The following is a 17,901-nucleotide window of genomic DNA, read 5'->3' as shown; positions in this document are numbered from 1 at the left end:
TACACAAACTAATTACATACATTAAGGGCAAAGGTGTGGCTGTTGTGGTGTGCGCCTCCGAAAGAGGAAAACAAATCACGACTTCTCTTTAGGAAATTTTCTATATCTGAAGTCCCTTTGCCACACTGGTGTGACCCTGTGTAGTGGTTTGCTATCCGGAGCTATGCTTGCTAACCCATGACACCCTGAAATTCCCCATATTTTTTCCTTATCATTGGAGTTCCCCATAATCTTTCTGCTTAGTGGTATGGGAGTGACTGGGGGCATGAGGAATAAATAAATTCTCTGCTACTGACTGTTCTGTTTTTATGCAAACTCCTCTGCTTAAAATTTGGGTAAGTTTTAATTTTTCCTGATCTTCAAATGAGTGCTGATGCTATCTATAGCCCTCTGTTTATTCCCCACAGACTTTAGTTCGTGCACGTAAGCTGCAAAGCAGCAGTACTTGGACTGAGGAAAACCAAGCACTTACACTATCCTAGAACATGCAGTAGCTTCTTTATTTACCAAAGGAAAAATCTGATCTCGTTTCTATTTGAAGTTAGTGGATATTCCCCAGGCTTCCCCTGCATAGCTTGGATTCTCAGCAGAGGCCAGGACAGATTGTGCAAGTTTCTTAGAAACAACCTGGTTGGTCCTCTTAAAACTGAGAAGGAACAGCCCAATTTCTGCTCAGCTGGGCTCAATGGCCTGGAGTCTGACAGCTAAACTGTTTCAAAGTATGGCTGCATTCTGCCGGACCCAAAATATCAAGTCTGGCTGAAAGCATGTGAAATGCACACATGTCTTGCCTTTTCTCTCTCTCTTTTTCTCTCTGTAGCTTTTTGAAGGCAACATCCACTATGACATCCCTGAAGTTCGGAGGTTTGACCCTGTTCCTGCCCAGTACATCCGAGTGCACCCAGAGAGGTGGTCCCCAGCGGGAATAGGAATGCGCCTGGAGGTGCTGGGCTGTGACTGGACAGGTAGGAACCCCTACACCTCTGCCCACTGGCTGCTCTGGGGCCAGGCCGGGCACTAAACAAGCAAGGTGCAAACTTAAGGTTATTCCTGCTGTCCTACTTTGGCCATGCTGTGGCAGGGAGACTGCAGCCATGAAGGCAGGACTTGTAGGGTGGCTTGGCACCACCTTTGTATTTCCACCTTGAAAAGAACTGGCCTCGATGCAGGATGCAGCAACAATGTTTGGACTCCAATCCAAGCTTTCACGTAGAGCTCCAGAATTTGTCCTCAACTCTCTTCACACCCTTTCAGATCTTTTATCTGGACATTGTGCAGGCTTTCACAGTCTTATGTTAGAGAACATTTGGGCTTTTTAGTCCAAATAGTAAGACAAAAAGTAGGAGAAGCAGAAGTGCAGTGATCAATACTTCATATCCTGAGCTGCTACAGCAAGGCTTTGCTGTAAAAACAACAGTCCCTCTCTCACTGAACCCAGTGTGGAAACCTTTTTGCAGACAAGGTTGGGGAGCTAACTCTACAACATCTCGACAAACATCCCTAAGACCCAGGAAATTTGTTCACTTTTGCCCACCTGTTTTTTACACGTGGTATGCCTTTCAGCCACCATTGTTTTTAATACAGAGATGAAAACTGACTTCACACACTCACTGGGATCAGTAGAGGTTGTGCCTCTGACCCTCTGAGGTTCAGTGGTGATTGATTTCTCCATAGTTTCATCCCCAAAAGCAAAAAATGCACCCAAAGGGTCATTGGGTCTGATGCTAACTTTGCAGTGCCAGCGGCTAGTTGTCCTCTTTTTTAATCTTTTATTTTTTAATAATCTGCTTACATATGAATCTGGAGTCCAGATGTCAGTGATAAAGAGGTATGATTTCCATTTTATAAACACATCTGTAGAAGGCATTTTCTTATAAGAATTCCCATTCTAGGAAGCTTGAAAGACACAGAGCTTTTTTTACCCTCTCGTGAAGTCTTTACTAGCATTTCCTCCTGTGATGTGCTGCAAGATGCATGGCAAACACTTAACAGCAAATCACACAACACATGTACACACTATTAATAATGATAATTTTTCACTTTTGAAGTCAGTGGTAAATATCCCCCTGGACTGGCAATCCATTGTAAATTATCTAAACTTTAAATCAGATTAGATCTTAATTTAAGTCTTATGACATTTTAGGATGTTGTAGGAGAAGCAGGTGCAAGAAGCAGGAGCTGAGGCTTTGTGCAGAAGTGGTCAGGCAGCTCCCACATTGCTGCTTCCTGCAGCTCCCAGGAGTCTCCAGCTGCCAGATCTCTGCAGCCCATTGCTGGATGGTGCATCACAGTACTACACCACTGCCATAAAGGGAGGCAGTCACACAGGACCTCCAGCCATGTGCATGCCAGCCCTTCCACTGCACTCCAACTTAGAGAATAGGAGGGGTTTGTCGTCCTTAACTTCTTGTGCTATTTTTGGCCCAAATTTTCTTTTAGATGTGTGTCCATGCATCATCATTCAATATCAGTAGCAACAGCACATGTTTTTTGCAGGCGAGGTGCTTTATGGTCATTTCCCAGTCTGGGTAATAATTTGCACATTGTAACATTTAAAACTCAACTGCCAGGTCATAAATATCCGTAGCTTTATTAATCTACAGGCATTCAGCTTTGTAATCAGAGCAGGGCTTGTAATCTTGTGGATTCACCACGTTATAAAAAGCATTTATATCCCTGTTGCAACCTGGGGAGCAGAGATAGCCCACAGCATTATCTGCATGCGTAATCCAGGCTGGCTACATGCAACAGGCCTTGACGATGCCAAGACAGAGCCCTCCTTTGCTGGGAGGACCCAGGCGTGTTACAAAAGTGGTTACAAGAACCCAGGCAATTACACTTACTTGGGAACAAGATTAGGAAATGGATTAAAACAAGATGATTAAAAGTATTTTCAAGTAAGGGTCTAAGCCCATGTGCACCCTGCCCAGGTGTTTCTATTTCTTATCAGCAACAAGCATCTTAATTACTGAGTTAAACAGGTAACAGCCATAACTGGGCTCACAAACTAGCTGGCAGTTTGGGAAGCAGACAGTCAGCAATTGGCTTCTTTCAAAGACCTGCCAAAATTTTTCCTCTGAAGAGTGGAGAATGATGAATGTTCACTTGCAGCTGGGTTTCTCTCCTTTGAAGTTCCAAACATCTGGTTTCAATTGCTCAGTGACTTTGCATTTTGATTAGCAGTTACCACCAGTCGAACAGACACTCGCAGGGCCAGGGAGGGAGTGTGAAAGCGAGCAAGCAAGACCTCTCTTTTTCACTTTCCATTTCACACATGACGCTGTCCTGCCTGTTATTTTCATTATCTCTTGTAACCATCGTGTTGCGGCTCTGCCATGGTAACTGATTTTTCAAGATATATTTCTGCGGCTTGTCCAGGGCAATGCAACACTGTTGATTTACATCCGCTCAGCATCTGTGTCCCATATGGGACTTGGCTTTCAAGGTCCTTCCACATTGTCACATTTCAGCTATAAATCTTGATATACAGGAACAACAACCTAAAAAAATGTACCAGCTCTAAATAAGTTCCAGCTTTTGATATGTTGCTTTCACCTGCTGCTTTTTTTTCTTTTCTTTTTTTATGACATTTTTCTGTGCCTGGCTGCTTGCAATTTGCTTCTTGGTTGCATTTGGAGTTTTATGGGGTTGTAACAAATTTGAACTTACAAATTAAAAGACTTTGGGGTTATTTGGTATTTTATCCTGAACAAAAGACAGCCACTGGAAAAAAAAAAAAGTTAAAAAAACCCTGAGAGTTTATGTACAACATGTTTAATAACAGGAAAATAAAAGGGCATAAAGGAGCCTATGGAAAATATTCAATGTATTTAGGCATTTCCTCCTGCTTCTGGGTTTATTAAATGATATCCTGAAGGGTGCCGACAAAGAAACACAATCACACATAACTGAGCAAAGCTGCCTCTTTTTAAAAGTGGAAAGAATCAAGTCTGCTGTACTCCACTTAATGCACCTATAAAAAGAGAGTTTGCTGGAACCTAATGTCATTTACTGTTGATCTTAATATCCTTCCCTTTCTTGCTTAAATTTCCCCTGACACCTGCTTGGAGGTTGTTACACATGGGCCACGTTAGAGAAAGGGAAATTGGACAGAGACCCTTTGAAAGCGTAGTCAGGAGCCTGGAGTGTGAAACCAGATGCTTTCTGCAGTGAGCCAGAGCTCACTAGGGGATCCTCTGGGTCCGTTTGTGGTTACATCATTTGTGGGTTTGAGTGACTTGTTTTATAAATTGGCACAATTGGTGGGAATGTTGTCTGTGTTTTTTTAACGTGTCATATGCCTTTATGAAAGAAAAAGATGTTCTGCCTGTGATCTCACTTATCCAGTAATGACAGCTAAGTGGATTGCCAACACCAGTGTGGATTGTAGATTAAAAAATTAAGAGAAAAAGTAGTGTGTGTGTCTAGAGAAGAGGCTTGTTCAGTGGGAATTCCAAATTCATAGAACTCCCATATGGAAAGACAGTTCACTTGAAGTTCAAACCATGCTGACATTTGCAGCACGTGGAAATCTCATGGCATACTTGTTCTATCTCTTCCTGCCATTATAACAACATGAGAAAAAGATTTTTTGTTTTGTTTCTTCTACCTGGGCTTCTTGTACTGTCTGTTGCAAACAGCTTCTCTACTCCATTTTTTTCAGATGTCAAGCCCACTGCAGAGACACTGGTGCCCACTTTGAAGAGTGAAGAGACCACCACTCCATACCCAACTGATGCAGAAGCAACCGACTGTGGTGATAGCTGTGGAGAAGAGGAGGGTATGTATCAGAGCAGCACATCTTTATCTCAGTAACTGATGGGTTAAGAGCTAGGAAAATACTCTTATCTTCCCATTAGCTTCAATACATAGGGCTGATTCCTGGAAAGCTTAGAGTAATATTATTAGTGATAGGCCAGGATTAAAAAAAAAAACAAAACCAACCCATAAACAAATCTGCCAAGATCTGATAAGTTCTATCAAGGAAGGATGGAAGAGCGAGAGATAGCAACTAATTCGGTCCCTAGGGTACAAGACATGAAGAGCTGCTCTCCCAGCTTCCTTACATGACCTGAAGAAACTCATTTAGTGCCCTGTTTAGAACCACCTCCATTCCAGACCCCCTTGGCTGGATGTCATAAACTCAGAAGGTGATTCAGACTGCCTGGTATGTAGGGGTCCTTTTGCAGAAGTCACAACTGTGAAAGTAAATCACAACGTATGTGGAAGACTGATGTCCTGAACACTCATCTGCTCAAGGATCATCTTCCCTAATATCAGCAGCTTAAAATTAGAGGACAGTATGAGCTCCTTGTGCGGGCAGTAGAGAGAGGGGAATGCTAATTCCACGCAGGATTTCACCCACCCAGGCTGTCAGAAGTACACTAAATGTTTGGTATCTGTAGCACTTGCCTACTTCTTCTGACTATGGAAGAAGCTGAATGTTAGTTTAAACCTCATGCTGTGCTTCTTAAGAGCCAGTGCTGGGGGAGGGCTAATCTTCTCTGCCTCAAATCCCTATCTGTAAAAGCAGACATCATATTCTTCTGCTTCTTGCAAGGGGGATGTGAGCATCTAAAGCTTGTGAAATGTCCAGATGAAGAGGAGAGGGCTTGACAGAGCTGTGCAAGGTTAGTTGTACAGTGCAGTGTACAGGAAATGCATTCCCCTGGGTGTGACAGCAGAGCCTGGGCCTCAGCACTGGAGCATTTACACAAGGACTTCAACAAGAATCTCACAAGGAAAAATTATCCTCTGAGATAGCTCCTAGGACTTCTGTCACCTCAGCTTTCAGTCCCAGATAAAAAATTAATGGGTTTTAAAATAAATAAATTAAAATAAGAACATTAATTGGCTTTTTCACACCTCCCATGGGGATCCTGCTGTACTTTAGCTCTAGAAGTGTAAGTTGCAGAAGTGGCTCAAAGGGCCTGATTCTTATTGCTTTGCCTTAGTGATAAGCCTATGCAACCCTACAACCATTGAGGCACTTGGGAAACTGCTGAGAGGAAATTTAGGCCAGTAACGGTCTCTGCAACAACATGATTCCTGGGTGCAATCCAGGGCAAGAGAGCAAGCAGAGTATGCTGTGGAGCGTGGAACCAGCCTCCCTGTCAGCTTCCCTTAGATTTAGCAACAATTTTCATTCTCATACTCCATAAAACAATGAGTGTGTTTCTCTGGACAATCAGATTTATGACAGCCAAGCAGAAACAATGCTGCTCTCCAGGGTACGAGATTAGATTGGAATAAAAGGATCCATGATCTGCATTGTTTTATTTTGGAGTGGGAGCATGTAAAAAAAGCCCTCTGCCCCTCACAGTGAAGTTCCCCTGATGCCTATCACTTGAGTCACTCACCTCCTTCTGGCTATCGCTCACTTTGTGGGCACTGTGATTTAAAACTTCCTCTTTGCTCAGGAAAATCCTGGCCTATAATTAGGCTCAGACGTGCATGTCCGCTGAGTGCTTGGTACGGATTCAGACCATTTCTGCAGCCTCTATGCCATGTGACTGATTCCCTCAACTGAAGGAGCCAGCAGCTGCCTCACTGCCACATGCAGCCCCTGGCATGTGCCTGCCTGCCCACAGCCCTGTCTCTGCAGGAAAGCTCTCCAGAGCTTTCAAAGCTGTTGTCACAGGGGAATTAACTCTGCTCCTGTTTCAAGATGAAAAGTTAAAGGACTCGCCCAAAGTTAAAGGACTCACCATGTGGTGAGTCCATAGCAGAGCTAAAAATAGAGGCTGGCTCCTTTCACTCAGAATCCAAAGCTTGAGCTCATGGTGGCCCCATGTTTTCCCTGGTAACATTTCCACGAGAAGGTAGGAAGCAGTGAGTGACAGCTCTCCAGGATGACAGACAGCTCCCGTCTGGTGCAAGTGGCTAGGTCTGTCACTCAGGAGCTGGGTTTCTGGAGCACTTGAGATTCTCCTTCTGGAGCCAGGCAGGAACTGCTGAGCATGGGGCACTCAGGAAGGACTCTTCCCTGACATTTAAAAAGGCATTTAATATTGACCACTCTAGGAGAGGAAGAGAAGGTGCTGATTAGCGTCTGGAAGCATTTGGTTCTTGCTTTTGTATTTGCTTAGTTTGGTGGATTAGCCACAGGACGTGGTGTGAACATTTTGATGATGCAGAACTTAAGGCTGATCCTTGGAGCTGAGGAAATGTGAGATAGGTTAAAAGCATCAGTGTGAGTGAGATTCATGCTTTCTTCAGTTTTGATGGCTTGCCAGCTATTTTAGTTTGGGGTTGTTTTTTAATAGCAACCCTTCGTGGGTAAGTCATTTTTTAATCTGACTTCATTTTGCTTCTATTTCTTTTTATAAGATTTCCAACTCCCTGCAAACTTCAACTGCAACTTTGATCTTCCTGAAGACCTTTGTGGTTGGTCACACGACTTGGCAACTGGTTATACGTGGTCTTTTCAGCCTACAGGCACCTGGATTGGCAACTCTGAACCAAGCCCTGACACTGTGCCTGGTAAGATGATTAATACCAAAGCAGGGAAGAGAGAGCTGATGGGGCTTTCTCCATGTGAACAGTATGAATGATTATTACGCAGCTATCATGAGTTGTGAGGGCTGTGCAGAGCTGAACTTCTTTTATGGAAACTTTCAGATGCTTTACTGTACGGTTCATGACTTATTTATAGGACTGTGACTGCTGGCACTAACTGTCCTCTTGAGACAGCCTTGAATCAGACACTGGGCTTTGAACCCCATGGGACTGTGAAGGCTAGCCCAGGCTTTGTTCCACATCCTGATCCAAACGTCCTCTGTAGGATCCAGTGATTTTTCCCCAGAATGCATTTCTTCCTCTCTCATATGTTACTCAGATTGCCTATAGTCTTCAACTGCTCTGAGCTTGCAGAGGCTGGATTTCAGTCTCCTCCAAGTGAAGGATGAGCTAAGCCCTAAGAATGCTGAAAATGCCAGCTTCTAGCTGTTTGACTTTTGCTCTTTTTCTCTTTGTGCTTTAGAAGCAGAAGATTTGCATGACTGTGACATAGCCTAATTTATGGAGGACCTCACTGAGATGTGCTGGCATGGGTTGCAAGGGAGCCTGCCTCTGGCAATGTGGTTGATAGACCAAGTTCTTCAGCTTCACATCTTGGAACTTACGCCAGGACTAGTGTGCTTTCCTTATCCCTCACTGACTTTGTGGCACGGTTGGCATGAAGAACATTTGCCAATTTCCTTATAGCAGTAGACTGTCACCGTAGCACCTCTTCACTCTCAGTCATTGCTCGTGAAAGTCAAGGCTCCTGCAGGCGAGCTGGCTGATCTTACCTGTCCTGGGCTCTGCCCTGATGCCTGGTGATTCCAGGGAGCTGTGCATGATGTGGGCTCCTCCTCGCCCTCCCCTCGGCAAGGTTGCGTCTCAGAATGCAAACATTCAGGCGAACCTGTTAGCCACCTGGCAGAGTCACTGGCCAGATTGGCAGTGCTGCCAGCCAGTTGGAAAGCCATGCAGCCAACACCTGGTAGGCAGTGCTAAAGAGGAAAATATGTATTCCAGAAACATATGGGAAGAGGAGAATCTGCTACATCTCCACACACAAATCACCCCCACACAAATGCACACATCACTTCTCTCTTCATCTCCTGAGGTGCTTAAGCTTTTTTCTAAGAGACACGGTAATGCTGTAAGTGCAGCCCATATGGACATCTGAAAAATTCTTTGGCATGACATAGGGACACAGTGTCTGCTATGGAAAAAAATATTTTCATATTTCAAGTGTTTATCTCTTCAGCATTTGAGTGCTTTAGAAGATTAATATCTGGAGCTCAGTGGAGCCTCAGGCAACAGGAGAGAACACTTACACCAGCCCCAGACTTAATAACCCTCCCCATCTCATTCACTGTAATAATGTTTAATTAATATAAGTCTCCTGCAAGTAGGATAAAAATTACTTATTTTTATAACTCAGACTCAATTTTTCATTTCATTTCCTCTCCCCTGAGTCTCCCTACAATTAGTTGGCCATAGCTTCTTAGAAGATCCTGTTGTAGCCCAGGAGAGACTGGTGCTGCCTCAGACAGCTCAGTACACAGTCCTGGTTTTTACCCTTCTTCTGCTCTTCCTCCTTTTTCTCAGTTATGAATTGCACAGTTTCATTGCTAGGGCTGGGGAATGTCATCCTACTGAGTTCAGTGGTCTGTTTTTGTGCCAGTGTAAAGAGCTCTCCCTTAGGGTGCTGTGCAGAGTCAGGCACTGAAGCACTGATGTGGTGCAGGCAGGCACTCCAGCACTGCCCCACAAGCCATGGTCTGTGTGGGCAGGGGAAGAGGAGGAGGTGGTGGCTCCAGGGGACTGAAGTGACTTACCCATAGCAGTGGGGGAAGCCAGCAGCAAACACCAGCGCATGCTAAGGGATCAGCATTGGCACTGCCATGGATCTGCCTCCTGGCTGGCTCAGGCAAGGGTGTGGGCCATCCTGACATCTGTGGGCATCCCCTGACTTGCCCCCACAGCACAGGGATGCAGAGGAGTCAGAATACAAAGGCGTCACTGCCATGCCTCACTTTGGTCCTGATCTTAGAAATTAGGAAGACATGACACAAAAGGAAGCAACTATTTGCTTTTTTCCTCCCCACACAGCTTTTATAGGCAACTGGAGAAACATAAAAAAGAGGCAATGCCAGCTCCTTGGTGGGACAGAATCAAAGCATTGTTTGGTTCACACTCCCCCATTCTTCCCCTGCCCTTCCCTGGTGCTCCCTCCAGCACTTTGTTTCTACTTAGAAAATTCACGCTCAGACTCCAGGGAGCAAGGAATGAAAAGCTGTTGTTCAGGGTGGTCTTTGCTCATGAATTCCCCACCCTGGGGTGAGCAGTTGGGTGAAGGAGAGCAGCTGTGCTTGGTTAGAGGCAGGGCAAAAGCTAAGGGGAACTCAAGGCTGCTGGAGCCCAACTGAGTCTGATTTAAAGGTGCTGGCCCAGGCTAGAGGCCATAGTTGCTCCACAGTAGCAAGGAAGCGTGCTGTGCCTTTAAGGGCTATGTGGAATGTGTTTCTACTTCTTTTGAAAATGGCAAAACAAAAATTAATATTGAAAAGGAAAAAATAATAATGAAAGGAGGAGCCCTGGCTCAGTCTGCATAAGAGAGAGGGAAAAAGAAATGACCATGGTGAAATATCCTCTGTGAGGCACTTGATTAGAAAAGTCTGCTGAGAGACAGGCCTGAATTCCTCAGATATCTCCCAATTTCATTTTATGCGCTGCATGCAATTCCTCCTTGTCTTTGGCACTGAGAACTTCTCAAGACTGACAAGACACCCACTGCTCTCATTCCACTATTTTTATTTCCAAGATACTCTTTCAGGCAGCTCTGCATTTCTTTTTTTAGCCCTGTGTTCCTTGGGCTCTTCACACCATGGATTAACTCCACGTCTTCTCCTGCAGGCTCCCATTACATGTCTGGGGACCTCATTGGTGAAAGTGGGCCCAAACTGCCCAGCTCAGCAGAAGCCCAGCGTGGTTCCAACAGCTACCTGCCCTTTGGAAGCCTGGAAAATACCACTGGCTCCCTTTTCCATGCCCCACAAAAGATTGCCAGGATTTTTCCCTCTATGGACTTTCAGATGCTTCCCATCTGTAGAAAGATTCCCCTTAGCTGCACCTAGCAAGCTTCAAGGAGCAACAAGTTCAGGTTTCAATGAGATTTCATCTTCCCTCCTGCTGCATGCAATGGCAGCATGCCATTGTTGTCACGATAAAGGTCTTAAGACCTGAAAATAAATCTAGGTTGATAACTTGGGCACCTCAACTTTTCACCATCTGAGTTTCGCTAGGTTCTTGATCCTGAAGGTTCTAAAGATCCTGGGTTGTATCCTTAGCTGGTCAGTGTGATTGTATTGCTCTCAGTGATTCTACACTAATAAGCCAGTACTGTAGAGCTGGAATCTCCGTGTTTTGCCCATTTCCCCCCCTTCCCTTTTCTTGCAGTGCCTAAGTAAATACCCTGTGGTTCTAGAAGAGCACTGTGGGATCTGCAGCTTTACCATGTATTGCTTCTCCTTCGGATGAACGCAGTGTCAGGGTCAGAGCCCTGGCAGCATCGTGAACCCTGTGTTGTTCGGATGTTGGCAACTGTACATGCACACAGAAAAGGAAGCACTTTTAACCTTGCAGCTCTCCTGACCACACAGCTCTTGGGCTGGGCTGCAAAAACCCACTGAGATCTTCTCTTGTGGGCCACAGCCTTGCTGGCTTTGAGGGTCAGGAATGCTGCTCATGTGGGTTGCGGGCACTGCAGGCAAAGGTTTATTTGTTTCAAAGTGTTTTCAGCAGAGGAGTGTTTATAGTGCTCTGAAGTTTCATAAGAGCTTATTTTTTAAGAGAAACAAATGTTAAGCTGTTTTTAAGTTGATGGTGACCCCTTACCATTCCTGTGTTTTTCCCATGGGATCTTTAAAGGGAAAGTTTTATATTTTTCCTGCAATCCATGAGAACTGCTGCCTGAAGGCCTTGATTCTACTGTGTCCAAACCAGCAGAAAGGTTTTCATGGTGTTAACAGAGCAGGGTTGGACTGAAGTGAGTCTGCACTTACTCTCATGAGAGTCTCAGGGCTTGTACCTTGGGGACACACTTTGACCTCAAGGGTCAATCCTGTGTCCTTTGAAGTAGGAAGGAGTTTTACATGTGGGGTGGTATGAAAGTCAAGCATTTCTGTGCAATGAGTGAGCAGCTGCACACTGTAGGAAGGAGACCACATATCCATCTCTGTCTCTCTTTGCTCCCCTCATGTGTGGTGCAGATTGCCTCTCAGCAAAGCTGTACGTGTCTCTCCTGACTCTCATTTGCACAGTGAGGACAGCAAATGCTAAAAAGTCCTTCGTGCCTTGGCTGCCCACAGCATGGCAGAGCTGGGACACCCCAGCACCCTGATCACAAGAGGTTTCCTGAGTGTCAGCTGGGCTGTGTGAGTTCCCTGGCTGCAGGATAGGGCCAAGCTCTGGCTGTCCATGCGCCCAGATTGTCTTTCACGAGAGAAAGAGGTATGGCCATGGTCTGTTCCAGCAAAGCCTCCACTTACTTGGGCTGGGCTGGAGACAGAGGAGAAGAAACCATTTCTCTGGGGCTCACTGCTTGCCTCAGTCACTTTTTGGACCCAAACACCAGTGACATTCCTGCTTAAAAATGCAGGTTGGAATGTTCTCTGCAAAGCAAGACACTGTCTCTCAAACCTTAGCGTGTGCACCACTCCATGGCTTCGCAGCAGTGAGCCACAGAGCAGGACAGGGGAAAGGGAGCGCGTGCAGGTGCGAGCAGCAGCGTGCAGCCTGTGCAGGCACAGACGCTGGGCTGGTGGGGCTGTGCACACCTTTCACACAGGGGCAGGCAGGGTGCCTGCCACGCTGCCAAAGGACAAGTTTTGGTGGCCGACAGCTCACTTAGCATAAATGTCAGGCTCTAATTGGTATTTTATTTGTCAGGGACACTGTGCCCTCCCTGCACTCCCTGGGGGAGGTAGTAGGACTCACAGTTGCTCAGTGCTGTTGAGGGCATGAGGCTTAACTGAGAGGATGTAATGGCAGGTCCATTAGAAAGGCTCTGGAGAGCAGGCTGAGAGCTTGGTTCTGGGTAAGTGTGGGATTTTATGCCTTTTGGCAGGCTGATTTAGAGACTGTAATGGCAAGGACTTGGCAGGCTAATTAACACACATAATCAAAATTGAGGGGATTTTCCAGTAGATGCAGTGATCTAGTTAATATAAATATTAGTTTTATGGAGGATTGACTTCCCATCCTAAATGAAAGTCTGTCATTGAGGAGAGGCCTGTCATGAAATTACAATAACAGCCTTTTGAGGTGAATTTGCATGATTTGTCAAAAAAATTAAAAATATTATAACTATCCAATTTCAATCTGCATATTCATGCAGATGCCATTCCCTTGCTACCAGACCACCCTGCAGTCACGAGGGCATCTGAGCTGATCTGCTCCCCAGGAATAGCTAGAGCTGATGCAGCTTCCACCTCACATGCCCCAGAGGAACAGCAGGATCATGCCTCACTGGGATGTCCCCTTGGCCATGACACAGTGTGGCTGGGGTGGCATTTGGGCTGTGCAGGCAGCAGAACAGTGCCCAGAGTAGTGTGGTCACCTATGGGACTTGACAGACCAGAGGTGGCTGCCACTGGGCTGCAGTGCTGCCAACTAAAGCACACCATGAATCAAGCTCGGCAATGAAGGAGAGTGCAGCGACCTTTGGAGGGATGGAAGTGAAGGCAATTCATGTGGTTCCTCCATAGGAGCAGCAGCTGTAACTCAACAATATCCAACGAGGGGGAAATGCAGAGGGAATCTGAAATCTCAATAATTGCTTGTGTATATGCTGCCCAACATGTTTTCCTGGAACATCTCCAGATGGGCTGCTGAGATCCATGAGGGAAGGTGCTTTTCTTGAGAGACGGGGTGAGATGTGCAGGACCCAAGCATAGGCAGGCTGACTTTGCAGAGGGGGTGGCTGCTGTGGCTTGTGCTCGCAGCCTGACCCAAACTGTGAGGCTTCATCCCCCACTGCCCCTAATGTCCTCTCAGATGGCTTCCTAGCAGGAGGGGACAGGTGTGCCAAGAGGAAACCGCGTTGCCCAGATGGTTGGTTTGCAGAGCCCAGCTGGTGATTTATCCAGGACTCACTGCCATGCACACACGAGGGGCTCTGCCACCGTCTGGCTGGGGTGGTTCCATGTTCACATTACTGGCTCCCTTACATCCAGATGATCCCATAAATCTTCCATGAGATTTATGCCATACCATCAGTTGCAAAACAGAGGTAAAATGCCTGAGTGGGTTTGTCCTGCCTTTTTTGAGCCAGTGCTTTGAACTACCAGTGCCAGTTCTGTGGGGGATGTAGCTGTCGTGTTAGCTGGAATAGAGACTGCAAAGTAAAGTTCTGGGAAAGAGATTAAAATGCATTTCTGATCCTGGAAGAATTGATCAGCTCATCGTTGCAAAGCTCCCTTCAAGTGTTGTAACAGGGGAAATCAGCCTTTCAGATGCTTTCTGTGCCAAAGGCTTCCATTTACTGTATCAAACAGAGTGACTACTGGAACCACCGGGCTTCCACATGCTGTTCCAACAATTAGCTCCACAGTGCCCTTATTCAGTCAGTCTCAGCAAATTTGTAGGGCTTTTCCAAAGGTCCAACTAGCCATTAGAGTGATCCAGCCATTTCACCTTCAAATGACATAGAAATTCATGCCTGCCTGCGCTTGGCTTTCCACTCCAGAAACTGGTACTGGTACTGGGAGCAAGAGCACATGGTGCCCAAACCCATTGCTACTTACAGGGGAGCAACTCGATTCACCTCCCAAACACTGAGCCTCCTTGCAGCCCTTAGGACTGACAGCAGGTCCTGGAGAACGCTGTCAGCTCCAGCAAGAATTGGGCAGGGAGCACAGGAGATGGAGGGCTCCCAAGGCTCTGAAAGATCCTGTGTTGCTGAGGGGAGCATTAGTTTTGGCTGCAGTTTAGGAGTTTCTTTGATTTCACAATCTGATAGGAATGGGAAGAAACAGAAGGTCAGTGTCAACCCTGGCAGGAGGGATGTGACTCAGAAGCACACAGGCTGTTCTGCTGAAGTGGCAAGGCAGCCATGGTGGATACCACTGGCTCCCAGGGTATGGATAACGGGAGGTGTCCAGCTGCAATTAGAATAGTCCCCTCTGATCAGCTGTGGGCTTTGGCTGGGTCCAAGGATGGCTCAAAACTCTGCGCTCAATCAGGCTGCTTAGATACTGGCACCAAGGCTGGTCCTGAACTTTGAGGATCTGGATTTGATCATTCTTGAGTCTGGCTAGTGCTTTTATTAAAGATTTGCCTGTGAGACTATTTCAGCTGTGAGATAAGTGTATGACTCCAGTCTGATTTGCTCCCTTGTTTGCTGTTGCTGTTCTTTTCTTGTTGCTGCTTTTTTATTTGAAGAGGCTTGTAGTGAATTACAAAAAGAGGATTTTAATTCAGGAGACCTTGATGACTTATTATGCCTTATCACTCCTTAGGCATGGAGTACAGTTTGTCCTTTTTTTAATCCCTCCACTTGTTTATCTCCCACATCTCCTCCTCCACTACTACCACTCCGAGGTAAATCACAAGAACACTCCTCCATTAGAAAACGGCATGGTACTTTTTCAAGTGATTCACTCAAGCAGGAGTGGGCAAACACACTTTCATCTTCTTTTTCTGCTACTGTTTGTTAGCATAAAGTGCCAAGTGGCCCAGGGACATTTCAGAGGTGTTGGAAAATATTGCTAAAAATGTTGCTCTTTCTTTATGTGGCCAGTCGGGAACAGATTTGTCCTTCACACAGCAAAATCAGTGAAAGTTCATAGGAATGAATATGCTTTTGAAGTACTTTGATCATACATGCTAGGAGTAGGATGATGGCAAATATTCCTGTTATCTTGTCCTAAATTTATTTTAGAAAGCTGTGTAGCTCACAGTGGTTGGTTTCTGCTCTCTGGCACTGACAATCTTGCAGCAGGGCCAGCGCCATTGATAGATCTCCCTAGGGCTGTGATGTCACCTGACTGCTGAGCACCAGTGAGGTCAGCTGCTGTTTTCCAGTGGGACCTGTTGTTCATGGATTCCAAGTTCAGGTCTCTCTGGTTTAAGTTTTGGAGGTGTTTTGAGCGCACTTTGCAGACATTCTGAGTACAGACGCTGTTCTTGCCATTGCTATGGGCACTGAGGCCTCAGCAGGAGCAGGGCAGGCAGGGACAAGCTGCTGCTCAGAGCTTGGCCCACCAGGTGCCACAGGCTAAGATGTGAGGGAAAGAAGTGACAAACCCTTCAGTTCTGGGGCAGAGATAACCCTCCCGTGCCTGGGCTGGCACATGCTGGCATGAAGCACCAGTGGCACTTGCCCACTGTCCAGCAAGAGCAAGTATGTGCATCCTTCTGTTGAGCAAAATGCAAAATCCAGCAATATCTGTAGTAGGCCTGTCTGGGTCACCTTGCACTGCAGCTCTGCAGCTGGAGAAACCCAAGGGACTCTGTCCTGACATTGGTCACCATGGGGGGCAGGTAAGGATCACTTCAGCTACACGCCTGTCTTTCAGTCTGTGCTAAGGGACTTCAGAAATCTAAGCTACAAATGAGAAACTCCTTGAGGAAGCTTTTCATCAGAGAGGGCTGGAAACCACTGATTCCATATAAAGTCAGGTGTGCCTGGCGATTTGTATCCATGGGCTTTTGCTACTATTGGTATTCAGATCAAATATCTCCTGTTCCAGCCTCAGCCTTGAACTTCTCCTAGGATATCAAGTGTATCAAATCTCTCCTCCCTGAGGACTGACAAAAAGTGTGGCACAATTTAAATGTAATATTAGAGCAAGTGAATACTCTGTTGTATGTATTTCAGCTACGTTCAAGTTTGCAACCATCCAGTTGTCACCTATGCATGATTCACTCATTGGGTCCATGTCCTTCCTCTGTGCTGTGCTTTAGAGACTGTTTTGCTGCATTACAGAAAAACTGAGAGCCAGAGTTTCATTTTGTTATGTGTAGCCTCAAAACGAGTTTTCAGCACTGGCATTTAGAAAAATCCACCTCAGGCTTGTTCACTGAGGAAGCTCCCAGTAGAATAAACACACATACCCCCCGCCAATGCAATTATCGTGGTATCACTTCCTCTGACAATAACTTGCTCCAGCTTTTTAACTTTTTCTAATTATGTCAGTCTTTTTCTTAACCACTTTCTGCTGTTGGTCTCCTACCAAGGGAGAGGGTGGTAGCTGGTGAGGGAAGTGTGCGACTTGATGCCCTGCCTGGCTGCACAGGGGGCAGCAGTGGCACAGCTGGATGAGCACACAAAGGGTGCCAGTGTGAGACCCCACTTTTGCAGGCATGGACCTGCACTGCCATGCAGCACTGCCAAAGCCACTTGCCAGGAGGTGAGACACTTGTTGCCAGCAACTGCAGAAAAATAATAGAATGGTGTTTTCCTCTCTGAACAGATGTCAAGAATTACCTGCAACTGCAAAGCAGTGGAAGGCGGGAAGGCCAGCGAGCCCGGCTCATCAGCCCCACCATCTACCTGCCCCAGAGTGCTGTCTGCATGGTTTTCCAATACCAGGCATGGGGCAGCAATGGGGTGATGCTGCGGGTCTGGCGGGAAGCCAGCCAGGAGCACAAGGCACTGTGGGTCATCACGGAGGACCAAGGGGAGGAGTGGAGGGAAGGCCGCATCATTTTGCCAAGCTACGACACAGAGTACCGGGTAAGATGCTTGCAGAAGGTGTGCTGGACCAGGCAGACTTCTCCAGCATCTTGATTTCAGTGTTTCAGAGCCCGGGCCCATTCATCATTAGGGAATGTGGCTGTTTTCATTGTGTTTCTCAAGTTACCATAGTAACTAAGCTACACTGTTTGTTATTCTGAGAGTGCCTGTCTTTTGCACAGACTTGGGCCTTTGTTCAGCCTGTTGCCTTTCATATTCCTCAGATCTCCCATTTTGCAAATATTCTCCCGTTCTCCCTTTTTCTTTTTTTCTCCTTTTTTTTTTTCATTTTGTTTTGTGCATTTTTTCCCCTACAACTGAAGGTCGTCAGATAGTCTGACCAGATGTGCAGCTCCAGGGAGCAAACCCAGCAGCCAGGAGAAGTGGGAAGCTGGGAAAGGAGCACAGCCAGCTCTTAAGGGTAGGCAGCAAACAGCCATCCTCCAGCCTCAGCTGCAAGTGTTAACATAGGAGAAGGAAGAGGGAATGCGGGCTCGTTCGTGAATCCTCTTCTCTCATATCTTAGCCTAGGTCAGAGGGCTGGGTGTAATGCTGTGGGATCAAGGCCCTGTCCCACCATCAGGAGATCAGTGGAAGAGAAGGGATGAGCTGAAGGGAGGAAGAGAACTGTGCTGCCTTGCCACAGCCACCTGAGCCCCTCTGGCACAGCT

At 46.4% G+C, this 17,901-nt stretch overlaps 1 protein-coding gene across 6 annotated transcripts in view; it reads left to right on the top strand.

The window, feature by feature from the left end:
* NRP2 (neuropilin 2) overlaps positions 1 to 17,901 on the top strand; it is an 89,751-nt gene that overhangs the window by 46,896 nt on the left and 24,954 nt on the right. For all 6 annotated transcript variants that reach the window (XM_032114590.1, XM_032114587.1, XM_032114591.1 and 3 more), the window contains exons 10-13: positions 821 to 965; positions 4,664 to 4,780; positions 7,330 to 7,482; positions 16,968 to 17,230. In XM_032114590.1, coding sequence (XP_031970481.1) covers positions 821 to 965; positions 4,664 to 4,780; positions 7,330 to 7,482; positions 16,968 to 17,230 — 678 coding nt within the window. The remainder of the gene's footprint in view (positions 1 to 820; positions 966 to 4,663; positions 4,781 to 7,329; positions 7,483 to 16,967; positions 17,231 to 17,901) is intronic.

The sequence above is a fragment of the Corvus moneduloides genome, chromosome 7, assembly GCF_009650955.1.
Source record: "Corvus moneduloides isolate bCorMon1 chromosome 7, bCorMon1.pri, whole genome shotgun sequence".
Classification (NCBI taxonomy): domain Eukaryota; kingdom Metazoa; phylum Chordata; class Aves; order Passeriformes; family Corvidae; genus Corvus; species Corvus moneduloides.
Note: the sequence above shows the minus strand (reverse complement) of the source record. Positions and strands in the feature narration are given on the sequence as shown.